Below are 26,858 nucleotides of genomic sequence, written 5' to 3' on the forward strand. Positions count from 1 at the left end.
ATATGTAACATTTGCATTAGCAGTGGGTAAAAACATGTGTTGATATAAAAGATTCACTTTATCTTTTAAGTAAAAAAAAGTTATATCTTCATTTGGGGTTTTCTTCTCTCAACCATTGGTTATGTAGAAGTGTATTGCTCTATTTCTAAAAATGTAGAGCTCATACTTATCTCAATGTGGAGAATTAGGTCACTCCTAAGGTCTTGGCATATCCTGTTTGCTTTCACAAGGTCCCCAGGCTTGGGGTTGTGAGCTGTGTCTCCATGGTGGCAGGTCCTGTGCTTTCCAGAGTCCCTGCAGGCCCCCTCCCTGGAGTGGGGTCTGGGCCCTTCCCGGGCTAGTGGATGGCCAGAGCAGCGTACACGCTGGGCTCATCTGGGGGCTCCTCTGACTGGGAGGAAGGGGGTGCACTTGTCCCCCGTATGAGTGTCAAGCGGTTCAGGTGGGCGTAGGTCACATCCTGGGGGGCATCAGACGGAGTATCCTGGAGGAGTGAGACTGAGAGTCAGGTGCATGACTGGCTTGGGGAGAAGCCAGGGCGCTGGGAGCAGAAAAAGTCCACCTGACTGTCCATCTGCCTGTCCTCGCCTACTTGTCTGGTATTTGTGTCCAGCAATTCCTCTGACAGATCAGAAGGCACAGTGCCCCCCCCCCCCCACATGAGCCCTGAGAGGTTCAGCTGGGTGTACATTACTCCCTGGGGGTCTTTGTTGTCGGGCCTCTGCTAGGCGGAGACAGTGAGGGGGTGAAACTCCTCTCTTTGCTTTCACTTATCCCTCTTTAGTTAGGTTTCTACCCAGAAGCCAGAGAGCTGACTTGAAAATGTACATCAGATCGTGTGAATCGCTCATTCAGATGCATCTTCATTCTTGTTTATATTAGCTAGTCTGTGACAGAGCCTTGCAAAGATGGATTCCTAGTAAGTATTTGTTGACTCACTGAATAAGTAAATGAACTAATAAGGGGAAACTAGGCTTTGATTCATCACTTCACCCAACAGACACATACAAGTATGCACACATACATGTATATACTATATGTATATTGTATACATAGGGGAAATATATATATATATATAATATATATGCTGTATATATACATATATGTTATGTACATATATGCTGTATGTTGTGTACATCTATCTACCTATAGAGAGAGACATAGAAAAAGATGGAGAGACAAGGCACTTGCCAGGGGTCAAAGAAGACAGATAAGGGACCTGTGCTCAAGGAATTCATAGTCTCTGGGTTGGGAACAGTTCATAAACAAGGAAACAGATAATTTGGGATGGTGATAAGTGTTCAGGAGAAAATGAAATAGTGATACCATAAAGAGTGAGTGACTGAAAGAAGTACTTTAGTTATGACAGTGTCCCTCCACTCAGAAGAATGGACACGTTTGGCCAGGCGAGTGTTTGTTGGTGGGGCTGTCCTGTGAAGTGCAGGATGTTTAGCAGCATCCTTGGCCACTAGATGCCATTGGCACCCACTCCCAGCTGTGACAAAGAAAATGTCTCTTGATATCGGTGGGGGACAAGGGCAAGGAAAGAATTGAGAAAGACTTCTGAATTTTTTGGAGGTAGTGAACATTGTGGGAGAAACAACCCTTTGGGGGGATTTAAGAGTTGCACGTGTGATGTTACAATGCCTGCTGGATGGACAATAGAGACGGCTCACAGGCAGCTGGATGTCCGAGGCTAGTGCTCAGGCAAGAGGTCAGGGCAGGAAATCATTGTGGATTCATGAGCACAGAAAGGGCCTAGCTACACCTGGGGTTAATCAAATTTGACAACAGAAAATACAGTGTTTTCTCACGCTGAGGTTAGCTGGGTGGACTTCCTGTGCGGGTAGGAGCCAAATGCTAATTACTACACCCAAGGTACATTATTGTGCGGCTCCCCTGCGTCTAAATCCATGGGACCAGAGGCAGGAGCATAAGCCGAGAAAAAGGAAGGCAGAGGATCCATGTGCATCGATAGGCTAGTCTGTAGGGGGCCTGTGTGAACAAGAAAAGGCACACCACTCAGACCCCACCAGTAGGGTCTCAAACCCTACGAGTCTCATTGTGCAGTGCACAAACTATACAACTCTCCATGACAGCACTATCAGTACAAGTACAACAATTAAAAGGACCCAAGCAGATAATAACTAATTAAATCCATGTATCGCGTTTGGGGAGTTTTGGGGGAAGGGGTTTTCTGTGCCATGAAGCAATATTCAGTGAAACTAATTCCCCAGCATACGATTTCAATAAACTGGATGAAAGTGATATATATATATATCTCCAAGTAGGGAAACCAAGAAGGAGCGGCCCACGTGGTATCAGTAAAACCTGCTGAGAAGTGGTGTCCTAGCAGCCTGAATGTATCATCTTTCAGGAGGAAAGGCAAGGTCAGATGCTGCTGACAGTTGAGTGACAGGAGAAGAGAGAAGCCTCCTATGGATGTAGCTTATTAACAAGCCTGTGCGGGGTCCCCGGACAGGGCTGGATTCTTACCCAACTGTCCATCTCTTTGTCCTCCTCAGGCTGGAGATCTCTTATGGGAGCATCTGGAGAACAAGAAAAGTCTATCTCGTGCCAAGATTGCTGCAATCCTGCTATCCCACACACCCTTCCCGATCTTAGGTGGGGAGACTGAGGCCCATCAAGGTGCAGGAATGTGTCTAGCATCACACAGATTTGGAAATTTTCATGTTTTCTCACCCCTAAGCCCAGAACTCCTCCCAACGCCTGATCTGCCCCTGTCTCCCAGCAGGACCTCACCTCCTCCCCTATTACACTGGTTCTCCTCTTGGACACAAGCCGTGGAGCTGGACCTGGAACTGAGGGGAGGAACACAACGGCATTAAGCAGTGGTGATAGAGCCACAGGTGGGGGAGGGAGGCCGGGGGTTGTCTCTGGGGAGAAGTTACCTTTTCTGCAGTGCTCTGGCCGGAGCTTCAGGGTGTGAAACACCTGCACAATGTTAGAGATAAGCTTCTAAAATACCCTAAAAGCTAGCGCCCAGGGCTGCATCACGATCTCAGATACTCTGGTCCCCACCCCGGTCCATTTGGAGTTCAATGTAAACAAGACTAAACGGTAACACACAAGACTTGCATGGATGATTTCAATAAACTTTTATGAAACTGAAAGAAAAGTTTTAAAAGTCTAAGTCTGTCCTCATTAAACCTCTTTATTCTAATAGAAGATGGTACTTAGAAGCCAAGATCTAGGTGATGGGTGTGCTTATTTCTACTGGGCTGTCACCGTGTGTAGTGGACATAGCTGGGACACACAGTACAAACTCTTACACCTGTAAACATTTCTATGTCAATTGATATACAGACGTTTATTTTTTTAATGAGGTTATACTGACATTTCTAATTCCAATAGAACACCTCACTTCTTTCTTGCCAACTGCCTTTGCACATCTATAAATGCTTCACAGACATTTATCCCCAAGACATTTACATATTTTCTCAAAGCAACTAAACTCCCAACCACTTCCACATCTTCCCCGACCCTCACCACCATCCCCACTCCCCACTGCCCTTGACAATGACACCTTCACGTGGCACCCCTCCCCATCACCAGCGTGGCCCTTCAGGTGCTTGGTACACCCCTGCAACCTCCATGTAGAACCCTTCCCCTCAATGCAACACTTCCATGGGTATCCCACATCTCCACCCCAAGATTTGAGGTGCATTGGGATGGAAAGAGTTTTCTAGAAATTTTTGATTGTTTAATTAGGAGAATTTTCAAAAGTGAACATTTTTTTCTATCTTTTTGGTGCCATATTTTGGCTGGTGCCCTAAGAGGTCACTTCATGTGTCTTTAGAAGAAGGTCTCACCTCTCAGTTAGACCATGTCTCCCCATCTACTCACCTGACTTGCTGCATTTGTGCTGGTGCTTGAGGAGGAAGAGGAAGAGGAGGAGGAAGAGCAGCAGGATGAGGGTCACCGAGACGCCGATCAGAACTTTCTGGTACATTTGAAGACCTTGGACAAGTGATGTCATGAATGAACCAATGATGCCATTTAACTGAGCACCTACTGTGTGCCAGGCACATTCTGGGGTCAGTGAATTCATCATTTCTAAACCTCACAACAATCAAGCAACATGCAAATGCCACCCCCACCTCTACCCATTTCACAGGTGAGGAAACTGAGGCTCAGAGAGATAAATCTGATGAACCTAGGTCACCCTGGAAGTGGTAGAGCTGGGATTTGAACCCAGGACTGTGCTCTCCACATGCTCCTCCACCAGGCAGACACCAACTTCATGCTCTGTTGGCTCTTTCTCTGATTGTAATGGCCTGTTCCCTGGTTCCTGTGTGCTCCAGCTCTCTCCTTTAGCTAGAGCTGAATGCACTTCTGCACTGTCACTCCCACTCAGCAACCCATCAGAGACTTTGGGGGACCTAAATAGGACCACTCAGAGCCACGGCCCGTGTGGGATGGACTGTGCCATCCCCAAACCTCACGTCTTGCCAGGATCTATCCTCTGTCCTGCTGACCCCACACTCTCCATGGGACCTGCCTGGACTTTTCCATGTGCGTATCTGGGAGGGGACACAAGGATGGATCTGCCATTTCTTGAGTACTGGGTGGGTCCACCCTATGCTGAGAGCTTCCGCTTCTGGGGTCTCACCTAATCTTTCAGCAAACCTGTGAGGGAGATGGTAGGAGACACGTTCCACAGACAATGAAATTAGGACCCAGGGAGAGAATGTGGCCTGTCCATGGTCCCACAGCAAGAAATCAGCAGAGCTGGGATTTCATATCCCGTAGAGCCTGGTCTCCAAGCCCTTGTTTATTTTTGTTTGATTTTCATGTTTCTCCTTCGATAAGAACAGGCTGAGCACCAGAGAGCTGATAGGAAAGTGCTCGGGACGTCACCTGTGTCATTGCTCTGATCTTCCCTGTCACCTCAAACACCCAATGTTGCCCGTTCTTCACTTCTGCACACCTGAGGTGGTGTCCTGCATGGACAGGACTGAGATGTCCTTTGAGATATACTGTATTACACAGGGAGAAATTGAGACCCAGATAAGAAGGGACCTGTGCAATACCACCACCTTTGGGAGCAGTGAGATCCCCTCTGCCCATGGATCCCACCCCATATATCTCCCTCTGCCTTGACCGCCCCACCCGTCATCTGTCAGCCTCAAAGCCCCTGGACTCTTCTGGTGCCCCCTGCCCTGGATCTCTCCCCGACTCGCAGCCTCCCGGGAGACAATTCAGTCCTTGAATATCTGAGGGACGTTATATCCTCTGAGAGATTCAGAACTAACCTGGGGTGGTCTGTGCTCCCTCTGAGTAAAGTGAACCCAGGGACTCAGCTGGAGAGATGAGTCCAGTGAATGAAGGATTGGGGTCCCCTGAGGGTCCTGGGCAAAGGACAAGAGAAGGATGAGCACCTGGCGCTTCCCACAGAGACCCTGTATTTGTTCACACTCTTCTTCTGCCCTATGGCCACCACAAGGCCATCACTTCAAGACCTGGAGAATTCAGGTGACAGGTATGTGGAAGGGGCAGGAGTGGGAGGGCCCTGTTGTTTTCCATCCCTCTCAGGGGCAGATCCCCATTGGGATGACACTCCCTTAGAACCCCCTCACTCCCTTCCTAGATGGGGGCTGAGCTGGGTAGGGACCTGAGCTGACTGTACAAACACAAAGAAAGCAGGTTTTCTTCACCTGAGACCAGGAGCTCCACAGTGTCACTAGGGTGTGACCACACCTGGAGGGTGTTCCTGTAAGAACCATAACATCTGAATGTCCACCTGTGGCTGGGGGTCACTGGGCCCACAGGGAACAGGGCCTGGGAATCCCCACTGGGGTGTCGCTGTGAGTCCAGTGTCCAAGGGGGGCTGTGTTCTCCTTCCTTAGTCAGAATGAACCTGCCAAATCCCTCCCGTGAGCCACACAGGAGGGTCACGTTCCCTCCTGAGGTCACAACAGGGCTCGGCAAGGCTGAGAGGTAGGGTTTGCTGTAGGATTCTAGAAGAAGAGGAGGCAGCATATTAAATGGGGCTCACACCTCCCTTCCTCACACCCCCATGGCTGGAAGTGAGGGGGAGACATATTGAGAGCAGACCCCCTTCCTGAGGGCACAGGCTGAGAATGGGACCCAGACTATCCTCTCACCTGTCACCACCAGCTCCAGGGGGTCACTGTACTCTGACCAGCTGGTGGAGCTGAGATAGTAACAGCGATATCTCCCTGCAGTGTGCTGTGTCATTTGTGTGATGGAGAATGTGGCCTTGTCCGCGGGCTCCAGTGGCTTCCGTGTATACCAGGGTGCTGTGCTTCCCTCTTTGTCCACACGGAACACCTGGGCCTTCAGGGTCCCCTGACACCAGATAGTCACAGGGCTCCCCCAGGGGATCACAGAGCCTGGCTCAGCCCAGATGGTGGGCTTGGGGAGGGACCCTGGAAGGAATCAGAGGCTGTGTTAGAGACACTCCCCACTCCCATTTCCCAGCTCTCCACCCCAAACCTCCCAGGCATTCCCCATCTGTCAACCCAGATCTGTTCTCCATCTCCAGGAGTCCATGGGATGGCCCATTGTCCCCAGTGAAGAGATGGGAACGGGGACACCTGGGGATAGACTTACCTGCCTGTACTCGGGTCCTCGGCCCCACACTCAATTCTGGAAGAGAGACCCTGTGAGAGATTTGCCCCTGAGTTCTGAGCAGATCTCTCCTCCCTGTGAACCTCCTGAGCCCAGGGGTCTCCTGAGTGGCCAGAGTCTGCTTGTGGGGCAAGTTTCTCCCAGACCAGGGCTTCCCTCCCCCTTGTGAATCTCACCAAGGCAAAGCAGGATTGTGAGGGTGGGGATCATGGCCTCTCCTTCCTCTCGTTTGGGCTGTGCAGATGCAGGAAAGCACAGAGCTCTCAGGACAGACAGACGCACAGGGTGTGTTCACTCAGAGGATGTCCCTCCCTCTCATGGGGTTGTTACATCAGCAGCTCCACAGAAAGAGGAACAACCCCTCCTCAGGAGCCTTTTATCATTTCTAGGATGAAACCGCAAATAGACCTAGTGAGTTCCTGAGATACCTCTCCCAGGTGAGGTGACCCAGGGCACGTCCCTTTCCTGTAATAGCCTCTCCCATGGGGTCTCCTTCATCCTCAGCTTGTCCACCAGCACCTCCCTGTGGGGTCCTGACCATGGACCATGGTCACCCAGGCCCTGGAAAAGCTTCAAGAAGACATGGGTTCCTGCTGCGGAGCTCAGATCAGCAGAGACACACATTTGACATCTCACTGTGCAGTTCAGGGAACATGACTGTGACAGTGAGCACAAAGGGAAACACAGGGAGATAACGGAAGGAAACATGACCTTTCCTCTGGCCCAGAGTGTGGCTTTCTTTCTATCACAGCCCCCGTCATGGACTTCTCCTTTCTCTCAGTGACGGCATGTACCCTGCCTTCCTGGAACAAATCCCTGAGTCATTCCTGCTCCTCAGTTCCCCTTGTTCCTTGGCAGAGCTGTCCCCTCATCCTGTGATCCCACAGGTAAGCTTTAGGCGACTTTTATTTGGGTTAGAGTTTTAATTTTTAAGAGAAAGATGACCTTTATGTCAGTACTTATCTGTCACCCACTGCCTATGTGACCTGGACAATAACACATTATCTACTTCGTTGTCTTCGTTGGATCACACTGTCATAAATCCCACTCTTCAGTAACTCCAGGTGTCACTGGTTCCTGGTTCATGACAGGAGATCAATCACTGTTGACTTTTCGACCAGGTCATGGTGTCAGACTTCAGTCAAGATGGATGTTTGTTGTGTTCACTCCAGAGCCCTTGTCTGCTTCAAATACCAATAAATGCTACTCAGTATTTCTGAAATATGTAGAAATAATCATTTGCAGAAAAAGAGAAATGAAATTTCCACAAATAGACAGGAAACCACACAAAAGAATAGAGAACAAAGCTGAGTAGCTGCCTGTACCCGGGACCATCCAAGGGCCATAGAGTGGAGATTTCCAGCTATGTGGACACAGAGAGGGACCTCAGATCCTCACAGGAAAGGAGGGTTAAGGCTCAAGTGAAGGTTGGAAGCTGTGGTACTCCCTACCTAGTGTTTTTGGGCACAGGAATATCTCTGCTCACTCATCCAGGCCCATGGTCAGCACTGAGTCACCTCCCTGTGAGTGTGTGTGGAACAGATTCATTGCAAGTTCTGCTGATACGTGAGCATGAGGCCAGCAGTGACACATCCCTGTCTAGCCCTGAGCAGGAGCTAAGTCTGAGAGAGTGGACACCACGGAGCAGGAGAAGCTGCAATTATCCCTCCTGGTCAGCCTGACTCCCAAGACAGCCCTGGAAGAAACCTTTCTTGGAAGATCAGGTGTGTGGGAGGAGTGCCTTCCAACAAGAATGGACAATAGAGGGTAATCCTAATAATGACAAACAGTGCTATAGACAACAAGCTACTGATAATGGGGAGCATCATATCCAACAAAATATAATCAATAGGAAGATATGAAAATTACTTAGAATTAAGCATGTTTAAATATCTGAAAAAATAAAGGGGGATACTGAATTTTTGAGACAAGAATATGAATTAAGTTACAGAAAAATAGGCAGTTATTAAATTATTTAGAAATATTAGAGATGAAAAATCAAATAGAATGAACACAGTAAAAATACATTTCAAAAAAATTAAAAACAAAACAAAAATGCATTCCAAGAGATTCCAATATGGCAAAGTAGACAAACACTGTGCCTGCATCTTTCTGTGAACACGTTAAAATTACAACTAAATTATAAAACAATCAATCTGGAGAACTATCTGAAGTCTAGCTGAACAGAAGTCCTACAATAAAAAATATAAATAAGAAGCCACATAAAAATGGTATTGTCAGGTGAGCCTCTTGAAATTTACAACAAATTGAACAACTCTAACTCCACGAAGGACTCCCTCACAGCAGACAGGCAAGACTAAGAGGCACATTACTGAAATCACCTAAAGGTGGGCAAATTGCATGAGTAGGGGAGGAGGAAAGGAAAAAGTGCAGAGACTGGGTGCGTGGGCACAGGACGCAGACGTAGCTCGGTGCTCTGTGCTCGCTGCATTCTGGAACTACCACAGCTGTGGGAGAGGGAAAAATTCAGACTGCTAGTGCTCCACTTATGGCCCACAGGAGAGCATATAACATGGCTGAACCCAATACTCATGGCAGAGACCTTGGAGCAAATCTGAGGGAAGAAGACTGAAAATGGTGATTTAAGACCTCACTGCCTAGCAGAGAATGGAAGCCTTAGGCACTGAGCCTAGCCAACCCCTCCCTACCCTCCCAGAGCTCTCCCCACCTCCACCAGCTCAGTGCTTGAAGCAGAACAGTAGCAGTGTCAGATCAAAAGAACAGAATATTTCCAGTTCTGAGAACTGTGGGCCGCAGACAAGGACTCCCAGCCCAACTAGATCTGGCAGAGGGCAGGAAGCTGTGGAAGCAAGACTGACTGTGGTGGTGGTTGCCACCGTTGCTCTGGGCCACATTTCACAACCCACCATGCCCCTGTCCCCACCTATCTGAGCAAATTCCTGCAGGAATAAACAGAGCTACTGAAACACATTGTCTCTGAATCTGGTGGAGGTAGAGCTTTGGAACTTCAGAATCTCTCCACATCACACCAAGGAGGCGATGCCCTATGACCCAGGAGAACTGTTCACAGAGGAGAAGCCCTCCTTCCAGGGAATCCCCTCTTTGTGTGAGAAGCTGGAATAGTGCAGAGAAAATATAACACTACAGCATGAGAGAGAATAAAAGGCTGTGGTCAAAGAGAAAATAAAATATTCTACCAACACGTACTGGAAAACAAAAGAAAGACCTCTTCCGAAAATACCTTAACCTAATAAAGGCCATATTTGACAAACCCTCAGCTAATCTCATAATTAACGGTGAAAACATGAAGCCCTTTGCTCTACATTCAGGAACACGAAAGGGCTGACCCCTATCACCTCTGCTTTTCAACATAGTGTTGAAAGTCCTCGCCAGAGCATTCAGGCAAGAGAAAGAAATAAAAGGCATCCACATTGGGAATGAAGACATTCAATTGTCACTCTTTGCAGATGACATGATGCTATATATAGAAAACCCTGAAGACTCCACCAAAAAGCTATTAGAAACAATCAACGAATACAGTAAAGTTGCCGGCTACAAAATTAACGTACAAAAGGCCATTGCATTCCTATATACTAACAATGAAATCTCAGAAAAAGAAATAAAAAAAAAAAATCCTTTTGCAATTGCAGCAAAAAGAATAAAATACCTAGGAATAAACTTAACCAAGGATGTGAAAGACCTATATGCTGAAAACTACAAGACATTTTTAAAAGAAATTGAAGAAGACACAAAGAAATGAAAAACATTCCATGCTCATGGATTGGAAGAATCAACATAGTTAAAATGGCCATATTACCCAAAGCAATATACAGGTTTAATGCAATCCCCATCAAAATCCCAATGGCATTTTTTAAAGAAATAGAACAAAAAATCATCAGATTTGTTTGGAACCACAAAAGACCCCGAATAGCCAAAGCAATCTTAAGAAAAAAGAACAATGTTGGAGGTATCACACTCCGTGACTTTAGCTTGTACTACAGGGGTACAATAATCAAAACAGCATGGTATTGGCAGAAAAACAGACACATAGAACAATGGAATAGAATTGAGAACCCAGAAATAAAACCACATAAACATGGACAGACAATTTTTGACAAAGAAGCAAAAATCATACAATGGAGAAAAGACAGCCTCTTCAATAAATGGTGCTGACAGAATTGCATAGCCACGTGCAAAAGAATGAAACTGGACTGCTATCTGTCACCATGTACCAAAATTAATTCAAAATGGATCAAAGACGTAAGCGTAAGACCTGACACAATAAACTGCATGGAAGAAAACATAGGTACTAAAATTATGGACCTCAAAGAGCATTTTATGAATTTGACTCCAAAGGCAAGGGATGTAAAAACTAAAATAAATGAATGGGACTATATGAAACTTAAAAGCTTCTGCACAGCAAAAGAAACCATCGACAAAATAAAGAGGCAGCAAACTGAATGGGAGAAGATTTTTGCAAACAGTGCCTCCGATAAAGGGCTAATATCCAAGGATATATAAGGAACTCATGAAACTCAACAACAAAAAAACAAACAACCCAATTGAAAAATGGGCAGAGGGCCTGAAGAGACATTTCTCCAAAGAGCACATACAAATGGCAAATAGACATATGAAAAAATGCTCAACATCACTAATCATCGGAGAAATGCAAACAAAAACCACAATGAGATATCACCTCATCCCAGTTAGAATAGCTGTCATCAACAAGACAAATAGTAACAAGTGTGGGAGAGGCTGTGGAGAAAAAGGAACCCTCATACACTGTTGTTGGGAATGCAGATTGGAGCAGCCGCTCTGGAAGGCAGTGTGGAGGTTCCTCAAAAAGTTACGAATAGATCCCTCTCCTGGGTATCTACCCAAAAAATCTGGAAATATTTATCGATAGAGACATGTGAGCTCCAATGTTCATTGCAGCTTCATTTACAGTGGCCAAAACATGGAAACAACGAAAATGTCCTTTGATAGATGAATGGATAAAGAACTTGTGGTATATATGCACAACGAAATAGTATTCAGTGGTAAGAAAAGATGAAATAGTACCATTGGTGACAACATGGATGGATCTTGAGATTATAATGCTAAGCAAAATAAGTCAGACAGAAAAAGTAGAGAACTATATGATTTCACTGATATGTGGTATGTAAAACTGAAAACAAAAAAAGTACAAGACAAAAAATGAAGAAACAAAAACTCACAGACATAGACAATAGTTAGAGGGTAAGGGGGGAGAGGGGGCTCTACAAGAGGGTAAACGGGGTCTAATATATGGTGATGAAAAGAGAACTGGCTCTGGGTGGTGAATACACATGTGAGATATAGATAATATATTACAGAATTGTACACCTGAAATCTATGTAACTATACTAACAATTGTCACCCCAATAAACTTTAATAAAAAAAAAAAAGGAGAAGCCACGTCGAGACTGCTAGAGGGGCGGAGATGTGAAAGAGGCCTCAAACCCCTGTGTGGCACTTGAGAATCAGGAGGGATATCTCAGCCACAGTGGTTTGCCCCAGAGGAGTGAGGAGCCCAGCCCCCTACACCAGGCTCCCCAGCCCAGGGTACTGGTGCCAGGAAGAGGAGACCCCACAACATCTGGCTGTGAAAACAAGTGGGGATTCAAACAATTTTGATGGGACAGAAGGCTTTGGGAAACCCAGATTTTCTCTTAAATCCACAGTCTCCAGGTGGGCAGTGACTAGCCTCAGTGTGCTCTAAGGATTTTGCTGATTTGTTTTAGGTTCAGTACTGGTACTAAACCAGAGTCTACTTTAATCTGTTAACCACATCTCTTCCCACTCTAGTGACTCCCTGAGACCCTGCCTCACCCAACTCGTGTACAGCATGAGGCTTTATCAGTGGCTGAACCTTAAGGGAGCTGGCAGGTGGGAGCAGGCCTCTGGATGTCCTGGCTTTTTGTGGAGTGACCCCAGGCCTGGTGCTGGTGGCAGCCATCCTCAGTTCACACCATGGCCTCTATCACGTGCCTCCAGGTTTAGCACAGGCAGAGAACAACTGCGGATCACTTTGTAGCTCCTACCAGGTAGCTGTCAGCCAGTCACAGGCAGTGGCTGACCTGGGCCTGCACCACAACCCCTCTCAAGGGCCCCCATAACCAACATACTTGGCGGTTGGCTTCAGATCAGAGCAAAGCATAACCTAATTAGCCCCACAAGTGATATGCCCAAAGGGCGGTCTCAACAGGCACCAGTACCCACTGGGACAAATCCTACTGAGTGGGGTAAGCCTCCCACACAGCAGCCCATAAGCTGTGGATGTGGCCAAACCTCACAGCCAGTCAACCTAAGGGTCAATCACACTCACTGACATGCCAGTAGCAATCAAGGCTCAACTATAACAGAAGAGCACACACAATCCACACAAGGGACTCTCCTGGAGCACCCAGAACAAATGACCATGGAAACTGTGCCACTGGGTCCCACAGGACACCTACTACATAAGGCCACCCTGCCAAGACTGGGAGACATAACAGATCTACCTAATACATAGAAACAAACACAGAGAGACAGCAAAATGAGGAAACATGGAAATGTGTCCCAAATGAAGGAATGGGAGAAAAATCCAGAAAAAGAACTAAAAGAAATGGAGGCAAACAATCTACCAGAGAGACTGAGTTCAAAACAATGTTTATAAGGATGCTCAAGGAACTTAGTGAGAATTTCAAAAAACAGATTGCAAGAATGGAAAAAAAAAAAGGACATAGAAACCATAAAAAAGAACCAGTCAGAAGTGAAGAAAACAATAACTGAAATGAAGAATGCACTAGAAGGAATTACCAGCAGACTAGATGAATCGGATAATGAAATCAGTGATTTGGAAGACTAGGTAGCATAAAATATCATTTTAGGACAGGAAAAAGAAAAAAGAATCCAAAAAAAATGAGACTAGTTTAAGAGATCTCTGGGACAACATCAAGCATAATAACATTTACATCATACGGGTACCAGAAGAAGAGAGAGCAAGGGATTGAGAACCTATTTGAAGAAATAATGACTGAAAACTTTCCTAACCTAGCAAAGGAAATAGACATTCAAGCCCAGGAAACTCAGAGTCCCAAACAAGACAAACCCAAACAGGACCACACCTAGGCACATTATAATTAAAATGGCAAAGGTTAAAGACAAAGAGAGAATCCTAAAAGCAGCAAAAGAAAGGCAACTAGTAATTTATAAGGGAGCTCCCATAAGATTGTCAGCTGATTTCTCAACAGAAACTTTGGAGGCCAGAATGGATTGGCAGGAAACATTCAAAGTGATGAAAAGCAATGACCTACAACCAAGACTATTCTTTCCAGTAAGGCTATCATTGAAAATTGAAGGACAGATCTTTAAAGAGCTTCCCAGACAAGAAAAAGCTAAAGGAGCTCATCACCACCAAAACAATATTATAAGGAATGTTAGAGGGACTTCTTTAAGACGGAAAAAAACCTCAAAATTATAAATAATAAAATGGCAATAGCTACATGTATATGAGCAATTACTTTCCATGTAAATAGATTAATGTTCCAACCAAAAGACATAGGAGGGCTGAATGGATAAGAAAATAAAACCCTACAAAACGTTTGTAGATTCCTGACCATTGTGCTGTACACCAGAAGCTGAAGCTGAATAATATTGAATTTAGCTATAATTAAATGTATATAATTTATTTATAATAAATATTTACACTTATTATAATAAATACTTATATTTATTATAAATATACATATATAGTTATGGGATGTGGAATACAGCATAGGGAATAGAGTCAATGGAATTGTAACAGGTATATACGCGGTAGGAGGGGTAGTAGATTGGGGCAGGAGGTTATCACTTTGTGAGGGGTATAAAGGTCTATTACATTGTTTGGTACACCTGAAACTAATTTTTAAAAAGTAAGCAAATCCCTTACACATGCTGCCTACAAGAGACTCACTTCAGATTGAAAGTAAAAGACACACTGAAAGTAAAAGACACATAGAAAATAAAAGGTTTGAAAATGATATTTTGGTAGAGGAGGGTAAACAGGGTCAAATATACAGTTATGCAAGGAGAACTGACTCTGGGTGGTGAACACACAATGTGATACATAGACAATGTATTACAAGGTTGTACACTTGAAACCTGTGTAATTTTACTAACCATTGTCACCCCAATAAATTTTAATTTATAAAAGGAAAATGGTATTTCATGAAAATGGAAATTAGAAAAACAAAAAAAGCTGGGGTAACAATACTTATAACAGACAAAATAGACTTTAAAACAAAGTCTATAAGAAAAGACATTGAAGGACCCAGTAATTCCACTTCAGGGTATTTATCCAAAGAAACCTGGAACACTACTTCGAGGGGACGTGTGCATCTATATGTTCGTTGCAGCACTGTTTACAATGGCCAAGATGTGGAGGCAGCCTGGGTGTCTGTCGATGGAAGAACGGATAAAGGGGAGGTGGCACATATATACAATGGAAAACTGCTGGACCATGAAAGGGAACGGGCTCTTGCCGTGTGCGGCAGCGTGGATGGACCTGGAGGGTATTGTGCGGAGTGGAGTGTCAGATGGAGAAAGAATGTGATTTCACTTCTGTATGGAATCTAAGGACAAAATTGACAAATAAAACAGAAACAAACTCATAGATACAGAAAACATTTTGATGGTTGCCAGATGGGATAGACCTAGAGAACATTATGCTAAGTGAAATAAGTCAGACGGAGAAAGACAAATACCATATGATATCACTTATATGTCTAAAGAATTGAATAAATGAGCAAAGTAATCAGATGTAGTCTCATAGATATAGAGGAAAAACTGATGGTTGCTAGATGGGAAGAGGTGGGGATGAGGGAGAAGGGGAAGGGCTTAGAAAGCACAAATTGGTCACTACAATATTGCCACAGGATATGAAAGACAGTTTGGGGAACACAATCAATAATGTTGTAAAGATTTTGTAGGGTGTCAGATGGGCACATGTCTTATTAGGGAGACTACTTCATGGACAGTGTAGATGCCTGACCACTGCAGTGTACACCTGAAGCTGAAGCTGAATAATATTGAATATCAACTATAATTTAATATATATATATAAAATCTATATATCTATATTTATATCTACATCTATATCTACATCTACATAGTCACAGGATGTGGAGTACAGCACAGGGAATAGAGTCAATGGAATTGTAACAGCTGTATACAATGTCAGAGGGGTACTAGATTGGGTTAGGGGGTTATCACTTTGTGAGGGGGGTGTTAATGTCTAACTATTACATTGTTTTGAACACCTGAAACTAATAAAAAGTAAATGTTTAAATATTACATTGCTTTATAACTAAAAAAAACTAAAAAAAAGTTTTAAAAATTAAAAAAAAAGAAACAGAAGCAAAAAATAAATAAAATAAAAATAAAAATGCATTCCATCAATGACAAAACACAAGCAAAGGGCCAATTATGGAATTGGAATACAATATTGAGGAAATTTTCCAGAATACAGCTTAGAGAGACCAGAAATGGAATTCAAGATACTTGAATGAGGAGCTCCAGTGTCATATCTATTGTGTCAGAAGGAAAGAAGTGAGAATGATGCCTAATAACAGTTCAAGAGATAAATAATTCAACATGTTAGAGAGATGAAGAAAAACCCACTAAGTATTAGGGTGCATATACTTAGAAACGAAACCTGTATCTTGAACTTCATTGTAATTAAGAGAATGAAGATGCATTTGAGAGGGTAGGTACAACTTTTTCAATGCTGCCCTCCCCCCAGGTGACACAACATTGAAAGGGAGAGTAGTGGGTGAGTGCTTGGCTTCCCCAAGCACAGCTGTGTGGGGCTCTGCACCTACAGAGAAAGCCTACAGAATGGGAGAAAATTGCAAACCACATATCAGATACAGTGTCAATATCCAACATATGTAAAGGACTCATACAACTCAATAACAAGACAAACAATCCAAGTTAAAATGGGCAGAGGAAATAAATAGACTTTTTTTTTTTTTCAAAAAAGACACCCAAAGGGCCAACAGGTACATGAAAAGATGCTCAACATCACTCATCATCAGGGAAATGCAAACCAAACCACAATGAGATATCACCTCACACCTGTCAGGGTGCCTATCTAGAAGATGACAAGAGATAAAAAGTGCTGGCAAGGATGTGAGAAAAGGGAACCCTTATGTGCTGTTGGTAAGAATGTAAATGGGTGCAGCTACTATGGAAAACAGTGTGGAGGTTCCTCAAAATATTAAAAATAGAAACTTACCACATGATCTAGCAATTCTAATTCTGCGCTTATATCCAAAGGAAAGAAAAACAGGTTATCCAAAAGATATATGTACTCCTATGTTTATTGCAGCATTATTCATAATAGCAAAGCTATGGAATCAACCTAAGTGCCCATCGATGGATGAAAGGATAAAAAAAGATGTGAAATATATACAATGGAATATTATTCAGTCATTAGAAGGAAGGAAATCCTGCCATTTGTGACATCATGGATGGATCTTGAGAACATTACGCTAAGTGAGATAAGTCAGATACAAAAAGACAAATACTGTCTGATTTCACTTATATGTGGAATCTGAAGAGGTTCAATTTATAGAAACAGATTAGAAGAATGGTTGCTAAGCGATGAGCGTGGGGGATAGAACAGCAGTTTTTTTTAAGTATTTTTTTTAATTAAAATTTATTGGGGTAACAATTGTTAGCAAAGTTACATAGATTTCAGGTGTACAATTCTGTGTTACATCATCTATAAATCCCATTGTGTGTTCACCACCCAGAGTCAGTTCTCCTTCCATCACCATATATTTGATCCCCCTTACCCTCATCTCCCACCCCCCTCCCCCCTTACCCTCTGGTAACCACTAAACTATTGTCTGTGTCTATGAGTTTTTGTTTCTCATTTGTTTGTCTTGTTCTTTTAGCAGTTGTTTTTAAGGGGACAAACTTGCAAGAGTAATCAATAGGTCCTACAGATCTAAGGCAGAGTATAGTGAATATAGACAACAATATTGAGGTATAATCACTGCACTTGCAAAGAGACTAGAACTTTATCCAGTAGCTAAAAAAAAGAATAATAATTATGTAATAGGATAGAGGTGATAGTTACACTACAACGCAATCATATTACAATATACACTTGTAAATGTATCAGATTAACATGCTGTACACCTTAAACTTACACAATGGTATATGTCTAACATATTTTAATTAAAAAAAAGAAAGTAAACTATTTAAGGGCATCTGGTGCACAAAAAAGCCATACACATAATAAAAAGAATTTAAGGGAATTGCTGTGCCTTGACTTCCAGAACATAGAATGTGAGGGACTGAATGACGGCCTCACACAGACCCCACATCCTGATTTCCAGAGCCCGTGAATAAGTTATTTACCTGGCAAAAGAGACTCGGCAGATGTGATGAAATAAAGGACCTTGAGGTGCAGAGATTACCTTGGAATCTCCAGGGAGCCTTAATGTGACCACAGGGTCCTTAAATGTGGATGAGGGTGGCGGGGGGAGGGTCAGAGAAAGAAATGTGATGATGGGAACAGGTGGGGAACAGGTAGCACGAGAAGGACTTGCCCCGCCATTGCTGGCTTGGAGACGGAGGAAGGACCCTGAGCTGAGGGATGTGGGTGACCTGTAGACGCTGGAAAAGACGAGGAAATGGATGCATCCCTGGAGTCTCCGGAGAACACAGCTCTGCAGACATCGTGACTTTAGCCCTGGGGACCTGTATCGCTGATTGGCAACCAAACACGGCCAAGCAAACAGTAACCCTGTAGCAGTGTCCACTGCTCTGAACGCACAAGTGCATTCCAGGCTTTGGGCAGGGGTCCTATATAATCTACTTGCCAACGAGTGAGGGGCACCCTCCCTCGCGTAAGCTGCTGTGTCACTCAAGGGAGTTTTAGCCGTTGGGGGCTAAAGTTTTAGCCATCCTGGGCACAGACGACACAGTCATAGCAGGCATCTGCTATCTCCTGCCATTTCAAGGGCAGACCCCAGTGTCTGCTCACCTGCCACATGGTTCGGCTCCAGCGTGCTGCAATTCCCTACGCAGCCAATGGGCCACATCAGTGGCAGGGGCCCGTTCTGACCACTGGACCCATGCTAGGGCACCTGGTTCATCATTACCTGGGGACACTAAGGGGGAGTGACCTGTAACATGCATTAGGGTCACCTCCTTTCCCTGCCCTAGGTCCTAGAGGTCCTGCCACATGGCTTGACCCCACAGTGGATGGTGTCCTGCCAACCAGTTTTGGTGTTTCCATATGGGGAGTCAAACGTTAGGCCCTGGAACACCGCCCAGCTGTCAGTACAAATAACTAGGGGTCCGGGCTCATGGCTGATTATCATCCACACAGCCTGTAGCCCTGCTCTCTGGCTACTCTGGCCCATCCCAGTTATCAAACCAAATGGTGTCTGTTTTGGGCTGAACTCCAATAGCCGTTCAAAGGGCAGCAGCTCCCCAGCTACAGCCATCAGTAAACCAGGCATATTCAGGAACTGGGGGCTGTCCTTCTCTGTAGGGCGAGAGTTCCAAGTCCTCCCCCATAGGCAGAGCCTTGGCTCAGCCTGGCCTACAAGCTCCACAGGCCCCAGGACCTGCTGTAGCTCTGTGCTCAGGAGGCTTGAACTGAGGGTGCTACATTGTTCCAAGTAGGCTCCCCACTTGGCGAGGGTGATGGTCTGTGCCACCCCCGTTTTGGGCTCCTGGGTCCATGTACGGACCTAACCTTGAACGTTAGGTTGTACAAATCAACACCAGCGCTGTTCCTGTGGTGGCTTCTCTGGCCTCCAAAGCTGCGTATACAGCGGCCAACTGTTTATCAGGGAGTAGCAGACTTCTGCTCCTTTCCACAATTGGGACCAGAACCCCACTGGTGATCGGAGATGCTCCTGCCGTTGCCAGAGGCCCCAAATCTAACCCTCTTGGGTAACATGAACATCAAGTTCAAACGGGCCACCAGGGTCTACCACTTGTAGAGATTGTGCCTGCTGCAGTGCCCGTTTTGTGGCAGCAAGTGCTTGTTCTATAGCTTCTGTCCAATCCAATGGGGCACTCTTCTTTGCCACGGAATATAAGGGTCTTGCCATCTGTGCTAAATGGGGCATAAACACCCACCAATACCCCAGCAGACCCAAATACACTTGTAGTTGGGAGACCTCGGTCAGTCGGGGAAATGCCTGTATTTTATCAATAACAGCTTCTGGTATGACCTTTGTCTTACCCGACCACACAACACCCAAAACCTTGGCAGATAAGCCAGGGCCCTGGACCTTTCCCTCATTCACCCCTCAGCCACGTGACTTCAAGCGGCAGAGGAGAGAGGGAGCTGCTTGCTCTAACTCTGAAAGAATCAGATGTTAGTAATATGTCATCAACATAGTGAAACAAGATCACAGAGGATGGGTGATGCCACGGTGCCAAGTCCTGGGCCACGAGTCCATGGCCAACAGTGGGGCCGTGCAAGTGTCCTTGTGGGAGGACTCCAAAGGTCCACCGATGCCTGTCCCCAGTAAAGGCAAACTGCTCTTGACTCTCAGGTGCAGTGTGAATAGAGAAGCGGGCATTCGCCAGATCCACTACCTATAGTGGCCCGTTCCCAGGCGGGCAGTCCAGCGGTCCATCAAATCATACATGGAACGCACTGCAGCGTGCAAAGGTGGCCCCACCTTGCTCAGGTCCTCGTAGTCCACAGTCATTCGCCAGGTCCCATCCGTTTCTTCACTGCCCATACAGGGGATTTAAAGGCACTGCGCATGGGTCTCACACTATGTGCTTTCTCGGGCTCTAACACTGTGTGGCCAATCTCCTCCTCTTCCCCAGCAGGCGGGACTGTCTCACCATAACCACTCGCCGGGGCTGTGGCAACACTTGAGCGGGATTATGAGCACGCCCACAGGTCACTGCTTTCACCACCCGGATCCAGAGGCGGAACTCTCCACCAGGTCTGCAAGCTGAGGCCCTGCTGCACGTCCACCCTTGGAATATATTCCGGGATAGGGGAGACTTATACCGTGTGGGTTCGGAGGGGAAGCCTATCTATACCCAGTGGTAAGGAAACAGCTTTTACCATCACAGTCTTTCCCCCGTAGCCATCAATGCAGATGGCTGGTCCCGGGAACAGTTCTGGGTTCCCATAAACAAGACTGCAGTCTGCGCTGGTGTCAACCGGGGCCAAAACCCTCTGCACATTAGAGGGGAACGGATGTATGGACAGTTCCACATGGGGCCTACAATCCCCGCTCGTCCCCTCTGACTGGGTACCGTGGTCACCCCCTAGTCAAACTGGAAGGAGCTGACCTCCAGCGGTCTCATGAATTCATGAAGGGACACAGATCGCTGCCATAGGGACGGATGTACCATCACAGAGGCTAGCTTTTCCATTTCGCCTGGGGAGCAGAGAATGCCGTCTGCTTGTCCCACAAGCACAACAACCAAGGCGGCAGTGGCTCTCAGGGCGTTGCCGGCACCGCTTCCCCAATTCTCACAACAACGTGGGAGTCTAGGGAGTGTAAGTTGTGAACTCAGTCACTGGTGCGTTGCTGGCAGCAACGCCCCTGGGCCCCAAAGTTTGTTCATGTTTTACCTTTTGCTGCGCAATTGGCCAAACACAGGGGTGTGGGATGTCTTCAGGCTCCCCAACGTCTTCCATCAGGAACTCCGGGGGAGCGTGTGTTTCAGACCCCCGACCATGGAGGTCCTCCTGGAGCTGACAGACTCGGGTCTCCAGCGCTTCCTCTTGAGACTGCAGGTCCCACATTCAGGCTGCTTCAGCGAGCACGTCCTCTTCGGAGCTACGCAGTGCAGTGAGGAACGTCCAGCCCACATGGCCGGCAGCGACTTTCGCCTGTTCCAGCAACTGCTCAGTTAAAACCTGTCAGGCCTTTTCTATGCTGGCCGGAGAACCATCCATATCTTCCCACCCTCCACGGGAGCCCAGCTCCTGAGAACAGCGGCCAACGGATATCGCACACCGTGTGGGGCCATATGTCCTCTTGTCCCTGGACGGACAGCTCTCTTATCTGGCCAGGACCCTGCCCACTGCACCACGTGTCCGAGTGGGTAAGGGGTCCGCAGGTCTGGGAGCTAGAAGAAGATACATGGAACCGAAGGCAAAGTAGACATACTTTACTCAGGCTTATTGGGCACAATCTGTCCCATCACAGGATGCAGCCAGCAGTCCCCGTCCTGTCTCAGCAGCCCTCCTCATGAAATGGCCAGTCCCCTTTATACCATACAGAGACAAAGGTGGCTCACAGCCAGGGTGCTTACATAAGGTTATTTACAGTATGTCTGCAAGGTGGACGGCGCCTGCACTGCGTTGCATCTTATAGGACCGGCAGGTCTCCAGGTCAGGGCCAGCAGCTGGCCGGGGAGGAAGCCTGACCAAGGCTATTTTCCCTGCAGGGCCTCCTGAGACCATAGAGTGTTGGATGCCAGGCGTATGAGACTCCTTGCTCTGCTGTGACAAATTAGCACAAGCATGATAGCTCACAACACGCTTTATTATCTTACGGTTCTGGAGGTCAGAGTCCAAACCGGGCCTCACTGGGCTGAAATCCAGGTGTGTGCAGGGCTGCGTTCCTTCCTGGGGACGCCAGGGGAGAGTCCATTCCTTGTCTTTCAGCGTCTACAGGCCCCGCATTCTGTGACATGTGGCCCCTTCCTCTGTCCTCAAAGCCACCTCTGCCGGGCTGTCCTTCCCATGTGGCATCACTCTGACACTGATCATCTGCTTCTGTCCCCACGTTTGAGGAGCCTGGTGATGACACTGGCTATCATGAATACTGCTGCTGTGGGCGTGAGAGCACAGACGTCAAGGTTCTGCGGGCATTTCTTTGAGTGTGGGCCATTCCTTCGCTGAGTTGTGTGGTGATTCTGGGCGCAGGTTTTCAGGAGCTGCCACGTCACCTTCCGGTGGCTGCACCATCGTGCAGTCGCACCAGCAGGGCACCAGGGTTCCGATTCCTTCACTTCCTTTCCACATTCATCCTGATGAGTGTGAGGTGATATCTCACTGGGGCTTTGGTTTGTGTTTCCTTCCCTGGACTTTTGATCCAAGACATTGGGGACCTGAGGAGACCACAGATCAAGGAAGGCAGACACCATTCCAGGAAGGGAAGAAGTGGGGTGCAGGGAGGCCCAGGGCAGGTGCAGTTTGAGCGCCTGGGTAAGGTGGGTGACAGATGTGAGTCTTGGAGCCCTGGGGAGGTCCCTCCTGGGACGCTGGGGTCTAATCTCTCTGGTGGGCGCCCTCCTGAGTTCTGTGTGGGGACGTGCACTGGCTGTGCCCAGCTTCTGCCAGAATCACCACCAGGATCAGTAAGACCACACCGGCCAGTCCGATACGGATACAGTTCCCCACCATGTAATTCTGGGAGGCAGGGGCTGGAAGCAGAGGACAGGGGTCACTACCAGGTGGACAGGACCCAGCCCAGCCCTGGACCTATGAGACAGGGGATCCTTGTCCTTTGGGCACAGAACCTGTCCTGCCCAGCGCTCCCCCTGGACACACTCCCAGGTGACTTACCTGTCTGGGAGCCCACTTCTGTGGGCAGGGGAGTGACTTCACCGGGGCCTCCTAGGAGTCAGAAAGAGTGGATGGACGTCTCATTCAGCCTCGCCTTCTCCCCGTTCTCAGGCTGACCGGCCTCCTGAGCCCCAACCAGGCCCCTGCCTCCCCTGAATGCCTCCACTCCACCCTCACCCCGTGAACGCTGAGTCCACAACCCCAGGTACCACAAACAGTCAAGTTTGATCCAGTGCGAGTCTCCCCCCTCATGGCTCTGAAACACCCCAGGAGTGAACAGGCCTTTTGCTGTAGGAGGATGCAAGATTTCACTGCCCGCTCAGTGTTCACTCAACCACTGAGAGAAGCAGGACCCCTGCCCCACTGCCACCACACTGCCCACTCCCCAGCTGAGCCCCTCGGTGTGGACGCCCAGACTGAGAGGTCTCTGCTCCCCAGCCCAGGAGGGGGCTCAGTGTGGGGAGTGAGGGGGCCCTGTGAAGGGGACAGGAGAAGGGCTGAGACTGAGCTCCCTGGCCCCTCACATCCTGCAGCATCCACACCTGGCCTCTTTCTCTCCACCTCTCAATATACATGACGCTGTCTGGACTCCCAGAATAGCAAACAGGGAGACGTGGGGGCACAGGGATGGCACTCTCTCTGCTTCCACTTGGCTGAGGCTCTGGGCTGAGGGTCTGAGGAAACTGAGGCTCACAGACATAAATCTGATGACCTAAGTCACCCAGCCTGAAAGTGGCAGAGCTGGGATTTGAACCCAGAACTGTGCTCTCCTCATGCTGCTCCACCAGGCAGACACCAGCTTCATGCTGTGGTGGCTCTTTCTCTGACTGTAATGGCCTGTTCCCTGGTCCCTGCGTGCTCCAGCTCTCTGCTTTATTTAGAGCTGAATGCACTTCTGCACTGTCACTCCCACTCAGCAACCCATCAGAGACTTTGGGGGACCTAAATGGGACCACTCAGAGCCACGGCCTGTGTGGGATGGACTCTATGCCATTTCCAAACCTCAATTCTTGCCAGGATCTATCCTCGGTCCTGCTGACCCCACACTCCCACATGAGACCTGCTTGGACTTTTCCATGTGCGTATCTGGGAGGGGACACAAGGATGGATGTGCCATTTCTTGAGCACTGGGTGGGTCCATCCTATGCTGAGAGCTTCTGCTTCTGGGGTCTCACCTAAATCTTTCAGCAAACCTATGAGGGAGATGGTAGGAGACACGTTCCACGGACAATGAAATTAGGACCCAGGGAGAGAATGTGGCCTGTCCATGGTCCCACAGCAAGAAATCAGCAGAACTGGGATTTAATATCCCGTAGGGCCTGGTCTCCAAGCCCTTGTTTATTTTTGTTTGATTTTGACGTTTCTCCTTTGCTTAGAACAGGCTGAGCACCAGAGAGCTGATAGGAAAGTGCTCGGGACGTCACCTGCGTCATTGCTCTGATCTTCCCTGTCACCTCAAACACCCAACGTTGCCCGTTCTTCACTTCTGCACACCTGAGGTGGTGTCCTGCATGGACAGGACTGAGATGTCCTTTGAGATATACTGTATTACACAGGGAGAAATTGATATCCAGATAAGAAGGGACCGGTGCAAAATCACCACCTCTGGGAGCAGTGAGATCCCCTCTGCCCGTGGATCCCACCCCATATATCTCCCTCTGCCTTGACCGCCCCACCTGTCATCTGTCAGCCTCAAAGCCCCTGGACTCTTCTGGTGCTCCCTGCCCTGGATCTCTCCCCGACTCACATTCTCTCGGGAGACAACTCAGTCCTTGAATATCTGAGGGACGTTATATCCTCTGAGAGACTCAGAACTAACCTGGGGTGGTCTGTGCTCCCTCTGAGTAAAGTGAACCCGGGACTCAGCTGGAGAGATGAGTCCAGTGAATGAGGGATTGGGGTCCGCTGAGGGTCCTGGGCAAAGGACAAGAGAAGGATGAGCGCCTGGCGCTTCCCACAGAGACCCTGTATTTGTTCACACTCTTCTTCTGCCCTATGGCCTCCACCAGGCCATCACTTCAAGACCTGGAGAATTCAGGTGACAGGTATGTGGAAGGGGCAGGGCTGGGAGGGCCCTGTTGTTCTCCATCCCTCTCAGGGGCAGATCCCCATTGGGATGACACTCCCTTAGAACCCCCTCACTCCCTTCCTAGATAGGGGCTGAGCTGGGTAGGGTCCTGAGCTGACTGTACAAACACAAAGAAAACAGGTTTGGGCTCCTCACCTGAGACCAGGAGCTCCAGAGTGTCACTAGGGTGTGACCACACCTGGAGGGTGTTCCTGTAAGAACCATAACATCTGAATGTCCACCTATGGTTGCGGGTCACTGGGCCCACAGGGAACAGGGCCTGGGAATCACCACTGGGGTGTCGCTGTGAGTCCAGTGTCCAAGGGGGGCTGTGTTCTCCTTCCTTAGTCAGAATGAACCTGCCAAATCCCTCCCGTGAGCCACACAGGAGGGTCACGTTCCCTCCTGAGGTCACAACAGGGCTCGGCAGGGCTGACAGGCTGGGTTTGCTGTAGGATCCTAGGAGAGAAGGAGGCAGAGCGTTAAATGGAGCTCACACTTCCCTCATACCCCCTAGGGCTGGGCTGTGAGAGGGGACACCCTGAGAGCAGACCCCATTCCTGAGGGCAGAGGCTGAGGCTGGAACTCAGAGTGTCCTCTCACCTGTCACCACCAGCTCCAGGGGGTCACTGCTCTGTGACCAGCTGGTGGAGCTGAGATAGTAACAGTGATATCTCCCTGCAGTGTGCTCTGTCATGTGTGTGATGGAGAATGTGGCCTTGTCCACGGGCTCCAGTGGGTTCTGTCTGTCCCAGGGCGTTGTGCTTCCCTTTTTATCCACACGGAACTCCTGGGCCTTCAGGGTCCCCTGACACCAGATGGTCACAGGGCTCCCCCAGGGGATCACAGAGCCTGGCTCAGCCCAGATGGTGGGTTTGGGGAGGGTCCCTGGAAGGAATCAGAGGTTGGGTTAGAGACACTCCCCACTCCCACTTCCCAGCTCTCCACCCCAAACCTCCCAGGCATTCCCCATCTGTCAACCCAGATCTGTTCTCCATCTCCAGAGGCCCATGGGATGGCCCATTGTCCCCAGTGAAAAGATGAGAACGGGGACACCTGGGGATAGACTTACCTGCCTGTACTCGGGTCCTCGGCCCCACACTCAATCCTGGAAGAGAGACCCTGTGAGAGATTTGCCCCTGAGTTCTGAGCAGATCTCTCCTCCCTGTGAGCCTCCTGAGCCCAGGGGTCTCCTGAGTGGCCAGAGTCTGCTTGTGGAGCAAGTTTCTTCCAGACCAGGGCTTCCCTCCCCCTTGTGAAGCTCACCAAGGCAAAGCAGGATTGTGAGGGTGGGGATCATGGCCTCTCCTTCCTCCGGTTTGGGCTGTGCAGATGCAGGAAAGCACAGAGCTCTCAGGACAGACAGACGCACAGGGTGTGGTCACTCAGAAGATGTCCCTCCCTCTCATGGGGTTTTCACATCAGCAGCTCCACAGAAAGAGGAACAACCCCTCCTCAGGAGCCTTTTATCATTTCTAGGATGGAACAGCAAATAGACCTAGTGAGTTCCTGAGATACCTCTCCCAGGTGAGGTGACCCAGGGCACGTCCCTTTCCTGTAATAGCCTCTCCCATGGGGTCTCCTTCATCCTCAGCTTGTCCACCAGCACCTCCCTGTGGGGTCCTGACCATG

General features: G+C 47.9%; 1 protein-coding gene across 2 annotated transcripts; it reads right to left on the minus strand.

The window, feature by feature from the left end:
- Positions 1-26,615, minus strand: LOC117034508 (leukocyte immunoglobulin-like receptor subfamily A member 5). Of its 2 annotated transcripts, XM_033127522.1 has the most exons (12): positions 26,493-26,615; positions 26,299-26,334; positions 25,830-26,114; positions 25,383-25,685; positions 6,129-6,413; positions 5,679-5,981; positions 5,277-5,372; positions 3,868-3,981; positions 2,913-2,955; positions 2,764-2,822; positions 2,497-2,549; positions 1-484 (listed from the first exon to the last, which is right to left on the minus strand). In XM_033127522.1, exons 1-12 carry the CDS (start codon positions 26,524-26,526, stop codon positions 338-340), a joined length of 1,758 nt encoding a protein of 585 aa, XP_032983413.1. In that variant the 5' UTR covers positions 26,527-26,615; the 3' UTR covers positions 1-337. The 2 variants fall into 2 exon arrangements, with proteins under 2 accessions (XP_032983413.1, XP_032983412.1); XM_033127521.1 differs by lacking the exons at positions 1-484; positions 2,497-2,549; positions 2,764-2,822; ... (3 more) ...; positions 5,679-5,981; positions 6,129-6,413 and adding exons at positions 22,592-23,016; positions 23,159-23,209.
- Positions 26,616-26,858: the final 243 nt, after the last annotated feature.

Source organism: Rhinolophus ferrumequinum, chromosome 15 (assembly GCF_004115265.2).
Source record: "Rhinolophus ferrumequinum isolate MPI-CBG mRhiFer1 chromosome 15, mRhiFer1_v1.p, whole genome shotgun sequence".
Lineage (NCBI taxonomy): Eukaryota > Metazoa > Chordata > Mammalia > Chiroptera > Rhinolophidae > Rhinolophus > Rhinolophus ferrumequinum.

Coding starts and splice junctions, on each gene's coding strand:
- LOC117034508 (XM_033127522.1), bottom strand. CDS start 26,526: ATGATCCCCACCCTCACAATCCTGCTTTGCCTTG. Junction 5,982..6,128: donor CCTGGAGCTGGTGGTGACAG/GTGAGAGGATAG, acceptor CTCTTCTTCTAG/AATCCTACAGCAAACCCTAC. Junction 2,550..2,763: donor CCAGTGTAATAGGGGAGGAG/GTGAGGTCCTGC, acceptor CTTGTTCTCCAG/ATGCTCCCATAAGAGATCTC.